This window comes from Nuphar pumila, chromosome 1, assembly GCF_984573655.1.
Source record: "Nuphar pumila chromosome 1, dmNupPumi1.hap1.1, whole genome shotgun sequence".
In the NCBI taxonomy this organism is placed as follows: domain Eukaryota; kingdom Viridiplantae; phylum Streptophyta; class Magnoliopsida; order Nymphaeales; family Nymphaeaceae; genus Nuphar; species Nuphar pumila.
This window is the reverse complement of record NC_143249.1, coordinates 20,410,936-20,432,452: the sequence shown is the minus strand read 5'-3', so window position 1 is coordinate 20,432,452 and position 21,517 is coordinate 20,410,936. Positions and strand designations below refer to the sequence as shown.

General features: G+C 41.9%; 2 protein-coding genes across 2 annotated transcripts in view; one reads left to right on the top strand and one right to left on the bottom strand.

Moving 5' to 3' along the window:
* Positions 1 to 21,517, bottom strand: part of FANCM (DEAD/DEAH box RNA helicase family protein) — a 78,948-nt gene that overhangs the window by 6,620 nt on the left and 50,811 nt on the right. Inside the window, exons 14-18 of the mRNA XM_089987014.1 lie at positions 13,459 to 13,508; positions 13,219 to 13,384; positions 12,947 to 13,074; positions 12,514 to 12,846; positions 12,380 to 12,437 (exon numbers count right to left, since the gene is read on the bottom strand). Coding sequence (XP_089843140.1) covers positions 12,380 to 12,437; positions 12,514 to 12,846; positions 12,947 to 13,074; positions 13,219 to 13,384; positions 13,459 to 13,508 — 735 coding nt within the window. The remainder of the gene's footprint in view (positions 1 to 12,379; positions 12,438 to 12,513; positions 12,847 to 12,946; positions 13,075 to 13,218; positions 13,385 to 13,458; positions 13,509 to 21,517) is intronic.
* Positions 5,129 to 7,605, top strand: LOC149848267 (putative transcriptional regulator tpeD). Its single transcript, XM_089986974.1, has 2 exons — positions 5,129 to 7,265; positions 7,364 to 7,605. Exons 1-2 carry the CDS (start codon positions 5,254 to 5,256, stop codon positions 7,506 to 7,508), a joined length of 2,157 nt encoding a protein of 718 aa, XP_089843100.1. The 5' UTR covers positions 5,129 to 5,253; the 3' UTR covers positions 7,509 to 7,605.

The window sequence follows — 21,517 nt, the reverse complement described above, 5'->3', positions numbered from 1 at the left end:
TCACAATATGTAAGTAAACGGTGTCTTGTAGTGAAGCTTTCATCTTTGAGATAGAGCAATCCATCTCCAATAGTCCCTTTCAGATATCTAAGAATACGCTAAATACATTCCATATGACAATCAGTGGGAGCATGCATAAACTGAGATGCTTGATTTACAGCATAAGCAATGTCAGGTCTTGTAAATGTAAGATATTGCAACATACGAACAATGCGGCGATATAAAGTGGAATCATGATATAATTGGCCTTCTTTTGCACTAAACTTATGATTTAAGACAGATGGGGTGCTGAGAGGTTTATAATTAATCATACCAGTGGTGTGAAGAATGTCAAGAGTATACTTGTGTTGACTTAGAGTGAGTCGATCATCTTGCCTATTGACTTCAACTCCCAAGAAGTATCGCAATGGGCCTAAGTCCTTCATCTTAAATTTGGCCATGAGTAAAGACTTGACCAAGGCAATATGTGCATCATCACTCCCAGTGATAATGATGTCATCAACATATATAAGAACCCAAGTAGTAACATGATCATTCTTATACATAAATAAAGAATGATCAAGTATACTCTTAGAAAAGCCATGCTGCTGAATTTCCATGAAGAAACTCTCAAACCAAGACCGAGATGCCTGTTTTAAACCATAAAGAAACCTTCTCAATTTACAAACCCATGTAGCCGCATCATGTTCACTATATCCAGGAGGTTGCTCCATATATACCTCTTCCTTCAAGTCCCCATGTAGGAACGCATTCTTGACATCCAACTGGCTAAGAGACCAACCATGCTGAAGTGCCAAAGTGAGGATCACACGAATGGTGCCAATTTTGACAACAGGGCTAAAAGTTTCCTCATAATCTTGCCCATATTGTTGTGTGAATCCGCGTGCAACAAGGCGAGCTTTATATCTTTCAATGCTACCATCTGGTTTACGCTTGATCTTGTAAACCCATTTGGAACCAACAACATTTCTATCAACAGGTCGAGGAACAATATCCCATGTATGACATTCATGAAGTGCTGCCATTTCTTCGTTCATAGCTTCAACCCAAGCTCGAGAATGGGCTGCCTGATGGAAAGTAGACGGCTCTTTCTCTTTGGCCACATTGGTTAGAAACAACTGAAAGTCAAGAGAAAAATTGTTGTAACTAACCCAACGATGGATAGGATGCCTTTCACGTGTGGATCGTCGAAGAGGGGGAGCCTCGTGAGATGGAGTTGGAGGGGCTCCTCGACGGGCATAAACCAAACCTGAAAATCGTGAAGGTGCATCCTGGATGATGGTGTTGTCTGCTTCAAACTGAATTGGTTCATCAACAACAGGATCTCTGATAGAGTCATATAGCAAAGTATCACAAAGCCATGGATCATAAGTAGTTTGCTCATATACCTGAGAAGTATCACAAGTGTTGAAATGGTCATCATCAAAAACAACATTTCTAGACACCTTAATCTTACCCAAAATAGGATCATAACATCTATATCCTTTATACCCATCGGCATATCCCAGAAATCTGCACTGAACTGCTCTGTCCTGAAACTTGTTACGTAAAGAATGATCCACATGGGCATAACAAATGCATCTGAAAGCATGCAAATCATCATAAGAAGGGTGAGAACCGTGAAGCAAATAATAAGGAGACTGATCTCCTAATAATTCCATAGGCAACCTGTTAATGATATGCACTGCAGTGTGAAAGGCCTCAGTCCAAAGAGAGAAAGAAATATCAATATTGTGCATCATACTTAACGCGGTTTCAACAATATGCCGATGCTTACGTTCTGCTACTCCATTCTGTTGTGGAGTGTAAGGACAAGAGGAGTTACGTGTGATGCCATGGTCCTTTAAATATTCACTAAAATCATGAGATATGTATTCTCCACCACCATCACACTGGAAATAAGTGATATTTGAATTGAAAAGGTTCTGAACAAGAGCATGGAATTGTTTGAAAAGTTTGAACACTTCAGATTTAGATTTCATAAAGTAAATCCAAGTGTAACGAGTGAAAGAGTCAAGAAATAACACATAATAACGAGAGCCAGATAGAGATGAAACAGGAGCTGGGCCCCAAACATCAGAGTGAATAATTTCAAATGGCTTGGAAGCTCTTTTATTGATACTTTGAAAGGGAAGTACATGACTCTTGCAGACATTACAACTAGGACACTTATGATCTAATTTGACTTTGGGAATAAAACCCTGAGAAGACAATTTGTCAAGGAACCCTTGACTACAATGACCTAACTGACGATGCCAAGAAACTGGCTTATTACATTGCATAACAGAAGAAGACTGACTCAAATAAGCAGGAAAAGATGGAGTCACGGTAGATGACGTCTTCAAAGTCCCGGGGGCTGCTTCGAAGACGTACATGTTTCCGCGTCGTTCACCCTTAGCGAGCATCTTCTTGGTTCGAAGGTCCTTAAGACAAACAGAAGACAGAGTAAATTCCATGGATGAATTTGTTTCATCAACCAATTTAGAAACAGATAAAATGTTTTTCTCAATGACAGGAGTGAGTAAGACATTTTTCAATGGTAGTGTAGATTGTGACAAAGAGAGAGATGCATTTCCAGTATGAGAAATAGGGTGGTGAGAACCATCTCCCGTGACAATAGTGCCAGTGCCAATATAAGGAACCATGTTGGAAAGTTTACCTGCATCAGAAGTAACATGTGCGGCTGCTCCAGAATCAATATACCAAACTCCATCATCATTCTGACGCAAATTCATGTTGTTAAATGCAGTCATCAGAATTTGTTGCACATCATGTGGCAACCCTGCACTCTGTCCCTGATCAGTACCCTGATGTGCTCGAAAATTTCCCTGCGGCTGCCCCTGAAACTGTCTAACATTCATCTGTCCAGCTCTTGGTCCTGGCCTCCCTGCCTTGTTGCGATTCTATGGGTTGTGCCAACAATCTGCTTTCACATGGCCACGCTTGTTGCAATGGAAGCAAGTAGGGACACGGGTACCTCTAGTGGCAAGTGGAGCAGTAGGAGTAGGAAGGAGTCCTCCACGGCCCATATGAGCAGCAGGTGGACGAAATGAGGTAGACCCAGATGTAAACATGACAGGCCGAGGATCATCAATAAGATGATCTTGAGTCAAACTAACTTCATACTGTAGGAGTTTGGCATGTAAATCCTCAAAGCATGGAAGTGTAGAGGCAACCTGTAATGCAGTGCAAAACATACGATATTGGGGCCCAAGGCTTCCCAATACCTGTTGAACAACATCTCTGTCAGAAACAGGATATCCAATAGCGGCCAACTGATCAATGATAATTTTGATATCCCCTAGAAATTCAGTAATGGTCTTAGTTCCCTTTCGCATAGATTGGAACTGCCATTTCAGTTGAAGTGCACGTGATTCAGAAACCTGTGAATAAGAGTGAGCAAGATGTCTCCATAGTTCTGCAGCAGTAAAATGGTCAGAGATAGTTTGTAATATACGATCAGATAACGTGGCAGTCAAATAGGCAACCACAGATTGGTCCTTCTGAAACCAAACATCATACGCAGGATTTGGAATAGCAATGCAACTCACCTTCCCATCATTACCAGTTACCTCTTGCGTAATAGTCATAGGTGGGGCGGGTGATCCCCCATCCAGATGCCCGGAAAGACCATGACTTCGGATAAACGGCAGAATTTGGCGTTTCCAAAGTAAGTAGTTATCATGAGTTAATTTGTGAGAAACAAGTTGAGAAAGAAATCCGGGGCTGATTTTAGAATCCATAAGGAAGAAGATCAAGGATGAATCAAACAGCACGACAGAAATTCGCAGGTTGTACGGACAGAACCGTACGGACAGAAATTTTTGAGTTTTGGAAATCACGATTTTTCAGTTAATCGTGCAGAATGTACGATTTATCAACTATATTGCAAGAAATAGATAAGAAATCACAAGTTTGAGAAAAGAGGCACTTTTGAGAAATGAGAGTTCCCAAATTTGGGGAAAACAGAAATTAGGGTTGATAAAATTGGGGATAACAAAATATGTAAGAAGGAAAAGATGCACGATATGAGGAAATGAAGAAACGACGTCGAAATATAGTGATTCAACGGAGAAACAACAGAGAAAAGATGGAAAAAAACACTTTCCTTGAGAACGCCCAAAAACGCACGTCAAGGTCCTTAGGGGCCTTCCAGATGATCGTGATTACCACGCCCTTGGCTTTGATACCATGTGAGAAATCAGATGTGGGAGTCACCTTACTATCGTAGCAAGAGATAGAGAGAGAGGGAAGAGGGAAGAGAGAAAAAAAAAATGTTGGGCGGCAATAGGAGGATCTTCTCCCCTTTCCATTGATATTTATATGTTGTACAAGTGGTACAATACAGTACAGTGGTACAATACAGTACATGAAATATATCCATTTACATATACATATTTAACACCCTGCTCCCTCATTTTTCGGCACAGGAGGGGCCGAGCCCCTCCCCCATCTACCTCTTTTTTTTGGGTCGACAGGGGAGGGGCCGAGCCCCTCCCCCATCTTTTTTTTTTTGGGTCGACAGGGGAGGGGCCGAGCCCCTCCCCCATCTTTTTTTTTTTGGGGTCGACAGGGGAGGGGCCGAGCCCCTCCCCCATCAGTTTTTTTTTTTTTTGTCGACAGGGGAGGGGCCGAGCCCCTCCCCCATCTGTTTTTTTTTTTTTGGGGGCGACAGGGGAGGGGCCGAGCCCCTCCCCCATCAGTTTTTTTTTTGGGTCGACAGGGGAGGGGCCGAGCCCCTCCCCCATCAGTTTTTTTTTTTTGGGTCGACAGGGGAGGGGCCGAGCCCCTCCCCCATCTTTTTTTTTTTTAGGTCGACAAGGGAGGGGCCGAGCCCCTCCCCCATCAGTTTTTTTATTTTTGGGTCGACAGGGGAGGGGCCTAGCCCCTCCCCCATCTTTTTTTTTTTGGGTCGACAGGGGAGGGGCCGAGCCCCTCCCCCATCAGTTTTTTTTTTGGGTCGACAGGGGAGGGGCCGAGCCCCTCCCCCATCTTTTTTTTTTTTGGGTCGACAGGGGAGGGGACGAGCCCCTCCCCCATCAGTTTTTTTTTTGGGTCGACAGGGGAGGGGCTGAGCCCCTCCCCCATCTGTTTTTTTTTTTTTGGGGGGGTCGACAGGGGAGGGGCCGAGCCCCCCTCGCTCTCGCTCTCTTGTTGGGTTGGCAGGGGAGGGGCTGAGCCCCCCCTTCTCCCTGTATTTTCGAATTGATTTGAAAATTGTAATGTATTTTTTTTTGTGTTTTCAGGATAAAAATGACGGATAAAGGGAAAGGACTTGCGTCATCCTCATCCCAACATGTGAGTTCTGCTGCTAGTTTTGCTGATAGTTGCAGTGGGATTGATGATGTGGGGCCACTATGGGTACATGTAGATAAACTTGCAAAAACTGTAGAAGGAGGTGGTGGAAACAAAAGATTTCGATGCAAGCTCTGCGAAAAAGATTTTGTTGGGTCTTACACAAGAGTGAAGGCTCATTTGTTGAAGATACCAGGACATGGCATTTCAGCTTGCAGAAAAGTTGATGAGGCAATGCGAAGGCAATACAAGAAAATACAAGAAGAATATGAGAAGAGAAAGGCAATGGCCGATTCTTCTGCACTCAGTGTGCCATTTGCAAGCCACCAAGAAGATGCTGAAAAAAAAAGAAAAGTCAATCTAGGAGGTAGAGGAACGATACAAGCAGCATTCAATACATATGGAAAAGAAGAATTGGATAGAAAAGTTGGGAGGTACTTTTATTCTGGTTCACTCCCATTTAATGCGGCTAGAAATCCTTATTGGAAGGATTTAGTAACATCCTTGGGAAATTGTAATTTGAGTGGTTATGTGCCTCCAAGTTCAGAAAAAATACGAACCACACTTCTTGCAGAAGAGAGGGCAAACGTGGAGAGGTTGCTAGAAATTAAAAAATATTCATGGGAGCAAAATGGAGTTTCCATTGTGTCTGATGGATGGACAGATATTCAAAGGCGTCCATTAATCAATTTCATTGCTTGTTCGCTTAGTGGCCCAATATTCTTGAAAGCAGTTGATGCATCTGGGGAATATAAAAATGCAGAGTATTTGAAGGGATTGTTTATAGAAGTGATAAAAGAAGTGGGTGATCAGAAAGTGGTACAAATCATTACAGACAACGCTCCGGTTTGTAAAAGTGCAGCGTTGAGTTTGGAGAGTGAGTACCCTCATATTTTTTGGACTCCCTGTGTAGCACACAGCTTAAATCTAGCCCTAAAGAGCATATGCAACCCCAAAGAAGAAGAAAATTCACAAGCATATGCTTTATGTTCATGGATTGAAGATTTAGAAAGAAATGTCAAAAGCATTAAGAATTTTGTTGTTAACCACCATCGTGCTAATGCTATATTTAATAGGCATTCTGATTTGAAATTGTTGAAGGTCGCTGAAACACGTTTTGCGTCCATCATTGTGATGATGAAGAGGATTAAAAGAGTGAAGAATGCTTTGATTAACATGGTGACTGATGAAAATTGGACATTCTATCGTGTTGATGATGATATGAAGGCTCAAGAAATTAAGAAATTCATTCTTGATGATGAGTTTTGGGACAGAGTGGTATACTTCCTTCAATTTACGCAACCTATTTGGGAAATGTTAAGAGAAGTTGATAAGGATGAGCCCATGCTTCATAGAGTTTATGAAATGTGGGATAATATGATTGAAAAAATACAAGCTATAGTTTTCATGCATGAAGAAAAAAATCCTGCATTGGATGATTCAGATTTTTTTAATCATATTCATTCAATTTTAGTCAGAAGATGGGATAAGAGCAACACTCCTTTGCATTGCATGGCACATTCTCTTAATCCAAAATATTATGCAAATAAGTGGCGGGCTGGTGGTATTGGTCGTGTCCCTCCAAATTTAGACCCAGAGCTATCAAGACATAGAAATATGTGTATGACAAGACTTTTTCCAGAAGCACATCTTCTACATCAAGTCACACAAGAGTTTGGAAAATTTTCATCTTCGAGATTATATGCACCGGCATTATTCGCGAGAGAAGAAGATAATATAGATCCTATCACATGGTGGTCAACATTTGGATCGGAAACACCTCTTCTGCAACGTCTTGCATTAAGATTGCTATCGCAGCCTGCTAGTTCATCTTGTTGTGAAAGAAATTGGAGCACATATTCTCAAATCCACAACATGAAGAGAAATAAACTCACCAGCAAGCGTGCAGAGGATTTAGTATATGTTCATTCAAATCTTCGATTACTTTCGCGAAGCAATGATGAATACAGGTACTAATTTGCTCTCTTAGTTATTTGATTATTTCTTAGTTTTCATTTAAATATACTTGTATTGTATTTATCATTTTCAAATTGGGTTTATAATGCAGACAAGGAACATCCAAATTTTGGGATGTAAACCCAGAAGAGTGTGACTTCGAGGGAGAACATGAATTCAACGTAACAAACATGGATTTAGCTGAGCCCAGTATTCCTTCTAATGATGCATTTGATGATGAAGAAGAAAATTATTAGCATCCATTACTTCATCAGGATATACTTTGGTATGTAATTTAGTTCTTTTATGCATACTTATTTGATTGATATTTAGGTCGATTTATGTAATTGCTTTACTTATTTGAATGATAATTTGATATTTAGGTTGATATACTGCATGCATGATGAATCATATTATGAGTTTATGACAATGTTTACTGTTAAATGTTAAACTGTTAAAACTTCAAAATTTTATATATATATATAATTTTTTTTTACATTTTTGCCCCTGCCGCACCCCCGCACTCGGGTTTTTTGGAAGTGCCGAATCCCCGCACCCGCACCCGCTCCCGCACCCGCACCCATGTGACATAGCTCAAAAGTTGAAACAACAGTTAAATGATACCCCTAAACAACTTTAACACAGACTGTCCACTCTCTCAACCAGATTATTTCAGTAGCTTGAAAAAATCCTTATGATGACAGGACAAATTAATTGAACCAAGAAATTAGAAACAAAAAAGAACTCGCTGTCCAAATACCTATAACTCCAAAATAATGTTGGCAACAATATGAATACCAAGTCAAATATACAACGGTGATGAAACATCAGCAGAATACCCCAAAAATCATGTCTAGATAAGCATTAGAATATCACATTTGGAAACTCTCCATGGTCGCTTTTCTTCTCGACAGACAAGCTGGGGGATAACCCCGTAGGGTTTGAAACTGAAACCCATTGGGTAATGATAGTGAGACCTTATCATCCAGCTATCTCGTTTGATCCCTTGGACCCAGTTGCAACTTAAAAAGAGCTAAGGGAAACACAAATAGAATGCTGAAAGCATGGTGAAGAGAAATAAGCTGAAAACATCATACAGGAGGCTTACATAAATTTGAGTTGCAAAATAGAATGGAAGCAAACTTGGGCTCTCACACCATGGAAACAAAACACACTTCCTCAAAAAAACCATGGCCAACTAGTGACGACCTTACAAGAAAAAGTATTTACAATAAAGAGTTGTAACAAAAACAAACATAACCTCAGAGTGCATGAACGACAAAACTACATTTAGCCACTACAGAAAAGAATATGTAGGTGACATAAGATGCAGTACTTTTTTTTCTTTTGAGAGAAGATGCATCACATGTATAAACTCATTTTCCCAACTAGCTACTGCTACTGCTTGTGATTTATCTTCTCCGACAGTTGTTTATGGTGAGGTAACATACACCATAATGAGTCAAACTCAGAAAATATCCTCAGGTTCGTCTACCTAATGCTTTTTCATTTCATTTTCATCCATTTATTATTTGAATTTGCTCCTTGTTGGTCAAATTACTTAATCTAATTGTGCTGCATTTATTTATAAATGTTATTTTCAAGATCAGAATTCAAGGAAGAGGATTAGGAACACAAAACAAAACAGGTGATTTCCATTTTCATGATTTCTTGGAGTAGCAACCAGAACTGTTGGCACCAGTCCTAATTTTCTCTGTGAACCGAGGAGAAAGGGGGCCTCAGCTGTATGCCCATCCAATTTACTATGCATTATAAATCTAGACATGTCCCAAGCTCAAATTATAATAATCTACACAAGTGCTACTTAGAGAAGTCTGAGCTGAAAAGATAGCATTCCTTACCTTCAAGTTGAAGCACCACTTTCTCATGTGACCTTATTTAGGCGATGCTGATTTTTGGGGCATCTCCTAATTTATTAAAAGATCCCATCATTCTGTGGCCTTTACATATAACTATTCATACAATAGATGAATATGCTTTATGATAGCATGTTTGGAAGAAATATTTTGTTGTTTGTATGCTTGTGTTCTATGTCACAGGGATTCGGCCAACCAGGTGCCGCACCCGCGTTGACACGGTGCGACGCGGGTGCGCGTGCGGGTGCGGCACCCGGTGCGGTCAACCTGACCCTGGGTGCGGTCAACGCACCCAGGGTCATATTCATCCAAATTTTAGACTTAAAAAAAAAAGAAACCCATTTGTTTAAGGGATTTACTATCAGAAAAGGGAATCGGAAGAGGGATAGGCATCAAAGCCGCTATGGGCGTCATCTCTGCCGCCTCTGGTAGATCGAAGGCGGTCAAACGATTCAAACCCCTCGACCACAACTACCGAAAACCCAAGACAGCGCCCAACAAACCCCCGGCACCGAACCACAGTAGGATCGATGGTAGATTTAAAAAAAATAGGGGGGGTTAAGGGTTAGAGGATAAAGGAAAAAATAGAGGGTTTTAGTCATCTTTTGCGCACCTCACACCGGGCGGTGGTGGTTGGGCTGGATCCAGAGGCGAGAGGGTGTGATTCCCCTCTTCTCTTTGTCGGCGGGCTCCCTTGAAGGACTAAGGGAAACAAGGCTTAGTTTCCTCTTTCCTTTCTCTGTCTTTCCTCTTACCATTGGCCACGGCTTGGTGGACGCTCCATAGCTGTGCGAGAGAGCTCATCCCCTCTAGCGAGTTGTTACCAGAAAACCGAAAGAAGCAGAGGTCTTCGACAGGAACTCTCGATGGGTGGCGCTGCTCGGTGGTGGCAGAGGACGTCATCGGTGGGAACTCTCGTCGAGCGCCACTGCTCGGTGGCGGAGACGAAGGAGGTCACCGACGGAAACCCTGAGGTCTAGGGTTTCAGTAAAGAGAAGGAATAAGGGTCGAGACCCTTCTTTCGTTTACTTAAAACAAGTTTTTTTTTAATATTTTTTAAGTTGATTTTTTCTATTAAAGCCCATTTTATTATCAAATATTACTTTTAGGACCCTATGCTATTTATTGTTTTGAGGTTTGGTTTTTAAATTTTCATTAAAAAATCGTTGTACTTTTATAAAATTACATAAAGGTGGTTTATACTTTCTGTTTAACTCAGAAAATTGTAAAAACAGGTTTTTGTGTTTTTATTTCATTAGTGTTACTGTTGTTTACTATTAAAACTTAAAAATTATATATATATATATTATATATTATATATATTTAATTTTTTATACTTTTGCCCTCCCGCACCCAAGTTTTTTTAAACTACCGCATCCCCGCACCCGCACCCATGTGACATAGCTTGTGTTCCAATTTAGTTTTTGAATATTTTCTACATCTATGGATTTGTCAGTTGTTAATTTCAAGACTTCTTAATGGATAAGGGATATTAGTTTTGAAAAAACAATCTTGCCCTTATACCTGGAAATAGAATGGTATTGTAAATGGAAGAAAAAATACATAAAGGGTACTGAGCACTTCTCTTAGCCAGGTTAGTGGGGAAGGAGATTTAGGCAAAAAGCTACTCCTGTGTGCCCATCCAGTTACTGTTAAAATAGGTTATATATATATATATATATATATATATATATGTCTTTAAATTGTTTTTATAGTCAGGGGCATTTTGGTTATTTTTTCCTTTGTAATAGGTACTGTTCATTAGGAACAGTTTTTACACTTTTTATTTTTTATTATTTTTTGTCTTTTAGAATTAGAGCATGGGCTTTATGGGCTTTAGTAGAACCAGACTTGGGCCAGATTTTCAGGTATGGTATCAGGTCTGAACCTGGGTTTAATCGGGTCTACTAATAAGAGAAACCATATCCGGATCTGATAAGAACTACATGAACCATACCCGGTAAAATAATATTTTTTATCATTTTTACATTGAAAATTTGTGGGTCTTCATCGGAACTCGGATCGGGTCTAGGTCTGGTATAAAATTTTACAAACTATACCCAGGTCCATGTATTAATCATACCTTCGTGTCTGGACCCAGGTATTAATCGGGTCTTCTTATTTGTCACAATACCCGGACACTATAGGGTTTGGTCTGGGTAAACCAGACCCGTTGACACCCTTAGTCTTTAGACCATAGAGTCGTTGGAGGCTACCCAACGGTCATAAATATGATGGTTGGGAGTTCCCAACGACTCTATTGGGGGCACCCCAATGGCCTCTTCAAGTGTATATATAGGGGTGTTTGCCCAGTTTTGTTCTCGATGCTTTTACTTAAGCATTTCATCAATAAAGCCTTTATTTTTTATATTTTATTCTCTTGTTATAGCCATTGTTGGCTTTTGTATTGTCCCATAGTGGACTTGTGCATGTGCACTTTGTGTTTATGATCTTGTAAGCCCTTAAGAGGCTCTTGTATTGTGTTTTCACATATCTCATTACAGTTACACCAACAAATACAGAATTTTTAACATTTTAATTATATGGATTAATATGCCAATAGTTAAATTCAAGACTTTTTGATGGATAAGACATACAATATCTGAAAAAACTAATCTTGCCCTTAAACCTGGAAATAGAATGGTATAAATAAATGGAAGAAATAATACACAAAGAATACTGTGTACTTCCCTTAGCCAGCTTTGAGCCAAAGGAGATTTAGGCAAAAAGCTATTAGAACAATACATTTAAGTATTTAACAAATATGATGTCCTCATCTAATTTTACCAATAAAGATACAAACACAATTTCTCTATGCATTTCCTGAGTTAAGTTGATTCTCCAGGCCTTGAATGACATAATTCAACTAGCATAAAATAGTTATTACCCACTCACATTGTATGTTTTAGTGACTACTGGGGTTAAAAGGAAACTCATTTAGAGGAACAAGGACCAAAAAGAGCACTATCAAAGGGACCTTGATATGTTGCAAAAGAGGCCTTGATATATTTGTATCAAGCAGTCATCACCTGCTGAAATTGTTTTGTATGTCTTAAAGTCTGTTGGGTTAAAAGAAAAAGGAAGTTGATCTAGAAGAATGGGGACCAATTGCAAAATGGCCATAAAGGGTTCTGGATTACAGGTTGCATGTGACCAGCTATACTGGGTAGGATTGACTTGAAAAGAAGCTGATGCATGGATTTCAGGTCACAATTCAAAGTAGTGGAGCACTCAGCATCTATTAAATATACCTCCAATAATATCTTGAGCAACCGATTCAGCGTGTTCACATGGAATTGAGGTGCTGACCTGGACAAGAGTAAAAAAGGTCCCTTAGTTTTTTGTGGTCTGTCTAATTAACATCAACTAAATGCATGTAGGTTACCTCATTATCAGAAATCTGTTTGGTTGTGTTAAGTGGGACAAGCTCTTGAAGAAGTTGAATACTATCAATCAGCATTCTTGTTCTATATGAATGTCGGACATGGTAAACTCCAGAAGGAAATACTTGAAAGTGGGGAAAAGCAATAAGAGATGGCTTCCAGTTTTCTTCTTTCGGAGAATGGAAGTACTTTGCTAACAACTCAGTCTCAGTAACTGACATGTTCAAGCAAGGAACTTTTGCTGCAGAATCCTCTTTGACTTTCCTTCCACGAGGAACAAATTTTTCAATTGACAACTCAACAAACTGAACATCAGGTTTGTACACATGGGGCACCTGGTGCAAAGAGACTGGAGAACAATAAAAATAGGGAAGCTAGGCCATCAATTTGAGGGAGCAAAAAGAAAAAGGAAATAATATCTAGATACTGCCTCACCATCCTAGGACTTGAGTGGAAATTGAAGCTGCTTGTTCCTCCATTATACATGTGCTTTCCCACTGCCTTGGCTTTTGCTTGCTTGTTCAAATAACCCTTTAATTCATTTCCTTCGCATGCTAGAATAAGTACTCAGAGTCAAGGAGGCATTTAACTTGGAAAAGGAAAATCAGAAATAAAGTTCATCTCAATTACAGGAGGCAACTACATATGCACCGAAGCAAAATATTGTAGAACCCAAATATAAATGTATCTATATAGAAATAGGATATCAACTCGGCCATGATGCTTTCTTCCCGTCCTTCCCATGCGCTGAATCATTCTGAGAGGTGAAATATTGGCATCAAAGCATATTACAAGATCAACTTCCATAATGTCCAGGCCTTCCTCTCCTATTGATGTAGCAACAATAACATTATATCCACCAGTACGGAACTTCTGCAAAAGAGCAGTTGGTAGATCAGCCTCTGATGCATAGAACTCCAAACACAAACTCCCTAAAAGCATCAAACCTGCAAAACAGCCTGTTGAACTTTCTGGCTTTGTCCTTTCAAAGATTTTCCTGCAATTATTTGGAATTTTACAGGTTATAAAAGTACAATCTAAGAACTACAAAGAGTTGAAACTCCACAAATGATCTGCTTTCAAATTTGTACCTTGAATGAGCAAACTTAGACCTATCAAGTTCAAGTCTAACAGTGCCATTCCTAAAACCAACTTATTGGAAGAAGCATCATTTAGTAACTTTAGTCCTGATTTTCACCTTAACCTACTGTACTTTAGTCTTTACCCACTCCATATTTGTGCTTTGCACTTGATGATTAATCAGCATCCCATCAAATTTTAGTTTTGATTATTTCTTGTTTCAAGCTAATGCTATGAGATCATTGAATTTAAAAAAAAAAAGTAACAGAATTTATTGGATCTGTCAAATCAGTAAGACCCAAAATGGAGCAGCTTTAGAATTTTAGCAAGGTATTAAACCCACAATAAGGGATGGGAGGTCCCTATAGCAAACAACCACATACTTTGTGCACAAAATTTCTAGGATCTTGAAGCTACTGATTTACACAATAGAGATAGAAAAGAACATTGTAGAAACCTAATTTACCAGTAAACTCCATTTTGGTTTCCACCAGTCTCAAAAAAAAATTTGAAAACTTAAAAAGTAAAATAATTAAAAATAAATAAAATAAACTTCTTCTTCAGGCTGGCGCACTTCAATGCGTGTTTTTTATAACACTGCACACTGGTATTGCAACCACACCCAACACTAAACAAGATACAACACCACACATGTAGGGCACGTTCAAACGTCATGAAGTACACACTTTATGTGTCCAGCTGTGTAATAGTCCAATTTTGGATACTAAAATTACCTTCAACCCAGTCCCATAACAAAGCATAAACGTTGAATTGAAGGCCATATCCAATATATATATATATATATATATATATATATATATATATATATATATAAGTTTAATATTTTCTACCCTCAACTGTGCCAAATACTCTCTAGTAGATAATAGTCATTTTTCCGTATTTTTGTACTTTTTGGCAAATGAAGCCCTGCAGATATGATCTACATGGTTTGTTTAGTTAAAAACATGTTTTAGTTAGATGGTATGATTGCATTCTATAAGCATGTTTTTTTAAGAGCTTCACAAATCAACGGGAAATACTGCATTAAATTTTACAATAAAAAATTTATGTTTTTAGTCTAAACCACTTGATCTAAAGTGTGAGACCTAATAAATGAACTATGCAAAATACATCTGTGGGGTCAGGTTCAGCAAATAAAACTTGTGATTTTTTGCTGGATAGTAAGGCACCATAAAGAGTAGCCAATATATACCCTATATATAGTCAGGGAAAATATTCATTACACTCGACTGTAGCATCCTCTCTAGCATGAACTCATAGGCAAGGTTTTTAAAGGTGAAAGGCGTATCGAGGCATTTTTTAAAAACTTGAGAGAAGCGTAAGCCTCGAGGCGTAGTGAGGTGTAAGCCTCCATGTTTCTCAAAGTTAAATTAAAAAAATATTAAAAAATCTACAGCTAATAAAATAGAGCAGTTATTCATTAAACATAAAGCATAAACAAATAACAATCAGTGCAAATGCAAAAAAAAAATCATTATTGCAAGATGTGACTAAATAAAAGAACATAAGTTGGCACCCATTTTAACTATTCTAGCATCTTCTTTTTCATTTCATTTCTTCAAAAAATTTCATAGTTCTTCTTTTGAACGAATCACCTCTGCATACTCAGGAATATGACATGCTATAACAGAATCTAATGTATTTTTGCTTCTTTCTTTCCATCATATTTCCCTGCATCCTTCAACATTTTCACTATTTGAGTGCATACTCTGGATTTTGGTTTGTATGTCTTTTTATTAGCTGCACTTGATTCTTGATCGACTTCAATTTTATCCAGTAACTTCAGTGAAAATCTTGGTTTTTCTTCTATTGTTGTATTCAATTGTCACCTTACTTCCCTAGACTCCTCTTTGTTGTCACCTTCTATTGCTAACTCTCCTTTCAGTTTTCTCTTTACTCCTGCCATTTCTTTTTCAATTTCAAACACACAGTGGATAATTATAAGTGAAGACAATGGTTAATTCATATTGATTAGTTAAAACTTAAAAGAATGCTAATAATCAAAAGTTGAAAATTAAATAACAATTAACAATAGACAAATATAAGAAAAAGAAACAAGTACCAAAATAATCTAAAATAACAAAAAGTGTCAAATTACCTAATCAAAATAACAAAAAAGGTGATTATTAAAAAAAATAACAAAAAAGTGCAAATGAACCTATCCTAAAAGAAAAAATACGTAAATGTTAAAAGAAAGAGGTTTAACTTTGCCTTGGGTAGATCATTAGGGTAGGCCGTAAAATCCCATAAAAAAAATCTGTTTGGACCCGGGCCGGGTCGGGTCCGGACCAGACCCGGGCCCCTTTTTATTTTAGGGTTTTTAAAAAAAACCCGAGCAGTCGGGCGCCGCAACCCCCCTTCTCCCCCCTGCGTTTTCGGGCTGGATAGGGAAACCCATCGAGGGTTTCCCCATTCAGGTGCCCCCCCTGCGCCTTTAAGAGAGAGGTTGGAGGGCGAGGGGAGTCTCGCCTCCCTCTCGCAGCCCTCGTCCCTCCCCCTCCACGTCGGTCTTCTCCTTGCTGCGCACGCCGCCGACGCCGGCCACCACTCCCAGGTACGTCGTTCTCTTCTCTTCTCCTCCCTCTTCTTTTCCTCACCCCCCTCTCTGTCACCTCGTCGGGAGGCCGGCAGGCTGCGCACAGCCCCTGTCGTGCCCTCCTGCCTCTCCGGTAATCACCGGAGGGCCGACAGGTGGCCTGCAAGGCCCCTGTCATCCCCTCTTCCCTCTGGGGGTGCGCCGGAGTGCCGGCAGGGGACCAATGGCCCCTGCGACACTCCCTCACCTCTGTGGGTGACAGGGAAACTGACGGGAGGTCGGTTTCCCTCCCTGTCACCCCCACCCCGGTCTCTCTTTCGGCAGGGGTCAGTTCCCCTGCCACCTTTCGACCACCTTTAGGCAGGGGCAATGCCCCTGCCGCTTCTTGTTTTTTCGGCAGGCGGGGGCTCACCCCGCTGCCTCTTGTGTTCTGGCGCGCAGGGGTAGTGCCCCTGCCACCTTCCTGTTTAGGCTGGCAGGGGCAATGCCCCTGTCACCCTTTATTTTGTTGGGCTGGCAGGGGCTCACCCCCCTGCCGCCCTCTGGCTTCTAGGAGGGCAGGGAATACCCCCCTGCCGCTCTTGACCCTCGGCACGCAGGGGGGGCGGACACCCCCCTGCGGCTCCGCGATTTTTGACTGGCAGGGGTCGAGGCCCCTGCCATTTGTAGGTGTTTCTGGCAGGGGCCGAGGCCCCTGCCGTCTCTTAATTCGTCAGGCAGGGGCTGGGGCCCCTGCCATTCCTCATTTTCGACAGGCAGGGGCTGGGGCCCTTGCCATTTCTTCATTTTTGTCAGGCAAGGGCCAGGGCCCTTGCCATTCTGTTTGTACCAGGCAGAGGCCGAGGCCCTGCCTTTCCCTGTTCTTGGGGTAGGGGCCGAGACCCCTGCCATGCGTCACCTGTTTGGCTGGGGCAAGGGCCCTGCCCTTCGCGTTTTGTCATGCAGGGGCCAAGGCCCTTGCCATTCGCTATTATTGTCAGTCAGGGGCCGAGGCCCCTGCCATTCCCTATTTCGTCAGGCAAGGGCCGAGGGCCCTGCCTTTTATTGTTCTGTCTGGAAGGGGCCGGTATCCCCGGTCACTTAATCCTACCCTTGCTCCCGTCGCACCATTTAATTAAATTATCATTATTGAATACTCACCCTGTTGCAGACCTCGCATCGGAAACCCCCCGCTCTGGCTCCGCGGCCCGAGCCTCGTATCATCTACACGCGTAGACGCACGCAGCTGCACGACATCCCGAGGTGGGGGAAAGTCGCACGATGGATTTGTAAGAATGAAATAAAATTATAAGGATTTTGTGATAGAATAGTTTATTTGGCATGCATTCTCACTCGTAGAATTTCCAAACTGGTGATTGTCTGTGTTGTGTTTCTGCATCTGTATTCTTTTGAAATTTCATACTTATTGTTGAAGCTCTACGAGTAAACTCATTGCTAGAAAGACCTTATTCCTGTATGTTCGCCTGGCTCATTGTTATAAATTACTATAAATGCCTTATTGATTATTGCCTGATGAATCTTGGAGGTGACTTCTTGATTCTTAGTATTCGAGCATGCCAAGCATAATACAGACATTTATAAAACCTCGTGATAGGCTATCTATCGAGAACCCACAAAGTTACTTTGGTAATTAGACCTGAAGAAAAGTATGATACAATAGTACGGGAGGTCATTCAGTACCTCAAAGTGATTAAGAAATTCCTTATTGATATCCATGAGATGATACCGGCCTCCGCAGGCCCCTCTGCTCAGAGAGCAATTCAGGTTATGTATGAACCAAAAGAATCATAAACCATTATGCTGCCCTCTCATCGTAGTTGTACCTCTGGGAAGGTACGATCGTACTTTTGGACAAGTACATCCCATGTGGGTTACGATGGTGGGATGATGAGGTTGTGGCAACCTCGATGAGTGCAATTAGCAAAAGGTTGAGATCACATAAAAAGGTGATCATTCGCCTTCACAGGCAAGATGCTCGAATGGGTCTAATAGACCAGAGCATGTAGGATGGGGCGGCGGTTAAGAAACCCCCGTCGTACCCATCCGATCTTCACGGTTCATCAAGGGAGAGGATGGATGGTACAAAGACTCCGATGGACAGGTTGTTAACAACCACCCCACGAGCAAAAGACTCGGTTTTCCCCAGTCATCGGAGTTAGGGGAATTGGGATTACCATAAATTATCCTAGGTGGTAACTCCCAGGCACTTCTGCAGAAGTTGGATGCATCCATGGGCCACGAATGCCTTTGGAGATTTACTCTCTTGGTCACTGACCGTCCCCTTAGGAGCGGACTCAGTCAGCCATCCGGGTTAATGAAAACACCTGACATAATAAACCCCCGGATCGGTCTCGGCTGTTTCTACGTTTCGCGTCTGTGCGTACCCACAGGCCAGTTAATATCAGAACTTAAAGAATATATTCAGGAATAGATATAGATGACTGAGACTTACACTGCTTCTCTTTGCACTTATTACATTTGCTAGAATAGACTACAACTGCTTTAATTGCTTAAATATCATAACTGCTTATCTCATGAATGTCCTGTTTTATTTTCATTCTACTTATCTGTTCGTGCACCTACTGGTTTGTTATGAAGCTGACCCATTTCATAGGCAGGTGAGGAGTAGGACTTCACTGGCAGCCGATGGCGTGGTGCAACGTGGATCAAGATTCATTTTCTTTCTGCTGGCGGCTTGGCTCTGGGACTTTTTGGAGTTTTTCTTAGATTTATTGAACTTTGGAATAAAAGGCTCATTTTGTAATAAACTGCAGATTTTAATCGATTGCCTTATTTCTTAAATTCCTTTAAGATGTTGTACATGTGAATGATGGTTTTTCAGCTAACGTACCCATGATTGTTGACTTGTGTTCCTTTCTAAATGTCTTCCGCTGTTGTTTTTAAATATTAAACTTTAAATCTTTGAAAGGTTTTTCGAAATCACAAGTCGAAATTTTGGGGCGTTACAACTTGGTATCAGAGCCAGATCAGAAAGAAGTGAATCTTGACTATTGAGCATCCCATCGCGCTGTAAGTAAGTCTTTGATATTTCATAACATGTTTAGACTAAATTATATTCTTGTTTTATTCGTAGTACCGTTGGATATATGGATCCGGTTACTGGTTCTAATGGTAGTCGCGGTAGGAGCACGCGTAGTGTACGTGGCCGTTCCGTAAGGGAGAGGGACGGACGTGAGATGTTCGGGGCTGATTACTGGGCTAACCGCCCTCCTCTACCCATTTTTACGGACGAGCAAGGCTTCTCACTACCGATCGCCTACCAGATACCCTTGGCAGCAGCATGGGCTGAAGTGCATGCTCGAGAAGATGGTTTCGTGCCTTCGCACATTCGGGTGCACCATCAGACACCACAGGAGTCATCGGGAGATTTTGTTCCCCCTGAGTTAGCAGAGGAGTGCGGTTTCTGCGGAGAAACTGGGCACACCGTAGATGCTTGCCTCCTCAAGGCCAAGCATGACGACAAGACCGCATATTCGACTGCAGGCGAGCAACCACTACCTCCGGCTGACCCAGTTGGCGGTGTGTCACCCACATATACACCTGCGACGGATTCTTCAGATTATAGCCTTGGCTCACCGGAATATACTCCGGCGACGCCCCTTTACGGGCAGGAGCCCTCCTACGATGAGTCACTTCCCTTCACCCCTAAGCGCAGATTCAGGCGCACAGGCAATAGAAGGGAATATCTTAGGAAGTATTCTAGTCGTCCCTAAGGGGAGGTAGCACGCACCCAGTTTTGTTGGAGTCTGTGAACTCATTTATAACTGCGGAATATAACTTTTGCTTATGTACCAGCACAGCTGGATTCTAAATATTTGACTCTCAGAATAAAGATTTATGTTCTTGCCTTTGTTTTTATACTTATGCCTACTGGTACGTCTTCAGTGTTTTTGATTTTTATCTTGGTTGCTTTTTAAGGATGGCGGGAAACTCAAGCCACAGCATGGCCGATGAGTTGCGTGAACAGAGGGGATTCATGATGGATACCCTCAACTCCTTAGCTGAGGCGATTCGTAACCAGGGTCGCCCCCATCAGGATCCAGGTTCCCTTGTTGGGAATGCACCAACCGCCACATATGAAAAATTTCTAAAGTTGGACCCTCCTACTTTCTCGGGCAAGGTTGATCCTGACTTGGCGGAGAGTTGGGTTAAAGAGGTGGAACGGGTGTTCCAAGTGTTGTCCGTTCCTGATGATAAGAAGACGATGTTCGGGTCCTTTCGTTTGAAGGACGATGCTCGCGAATGGTGGGACACTACGCGGGAGATGCAGTTTCCGGGTGCTGAGGTGATTCCGTGGGAGGCCTTCCGAAGGGTTTTTCTCGGAAACTATTTCCCTCCTCATGCGAGGGAAAAGAAGAAGGTGGAATTTCTGGAGCTGTGCCAAGGAAGCTTAAGTTTGAACGAATATATCGCCAAATTTCAACGGTTGGAGGGCTATTGTCCTCACCTATTCGAGGATGATCATGAGCGGGCCGGGAAGTTTATTCACGGACTGAAGGAAGGACTCAGGCATAGGGTTCTCACCAGCATACCCGTGACTTTTTCTGCGGCAGTAGCAGCAGCCACCCTACTGAACGAGGATTGGGAGCGTTCAAAAAGTGTGCAAGCCAAGAAGTCAACCGCGTCAGGTGGTGAGCAAAAGAAGACATTTTCCGGCGGCCCAGGGCAACGACCACCTTTTCCAGTGAAGACTGAAGCAGGGAAGAAACAGTTTCCTCCAGCAAAACGCCAGCGACAACAGGGCCCTCCACCGCCCAGGCAACCGTCGAGTGATAACTGCCCCAGGTGCAAGAGGCCTCATGTGGGACAATCTTGTCCGCGGGACACTGGCGGATGCCTGTACTGTGGCAAGATTGGTCATTTCATACGCGACTGCCGAAAGAAAGCAGCAGATGACCTCAAGCGAACCGACAACGTATCTCAGACTCCTCGACCACCTCATCAGCAACAACAGCGAGCACAACCAAGCAGTGGCAGAGAGCCGGGTCGAGTTTATGCAGCCACGATCGATCAATTGACCAAAGGGGATCTCGTTCAAGGTACCATTCTTGTTGTTGATCAAGCAGCTTTTGCACTCTTTGATTGTGGTGCCACACATTCGTTTGTTTCAGAAAAAATCGTAAAACAATTGCATATAACGGTAAAAACGCTTGATAATGCATTAGACGTGTATAACCCCGTTGGGAAGAACACGGTTTGCACCACTTTCATACCTGAATTGGACGTAGTTGTGGCAGAGCGGCACTTGCCTGCTTGTGCTATCCTGCTGGAGATGACTGAATTTGACGTCATCCTAGGCATGGATTGGTTGCACAAGTATCATGCCAAGATCTTTTGCCGTGATGGCA

Excerpts from the sequence above, each read along its gene's own strand:
- LOC149848267 (XM_089986974.1), top strand. The coding sequence starts at position 5,254 with ATGACGGATAAAGGGAAAGGACTTGCGTCATCCTCATCCCAACATGTG. Across the intron at positions 7,266-7,363 it reads CGAAGCAATGATGAATACAG|ACAAGGAACATCCAAATTTT; the intron begins GTACTAATTTGC and ends TTTATAATGCAG.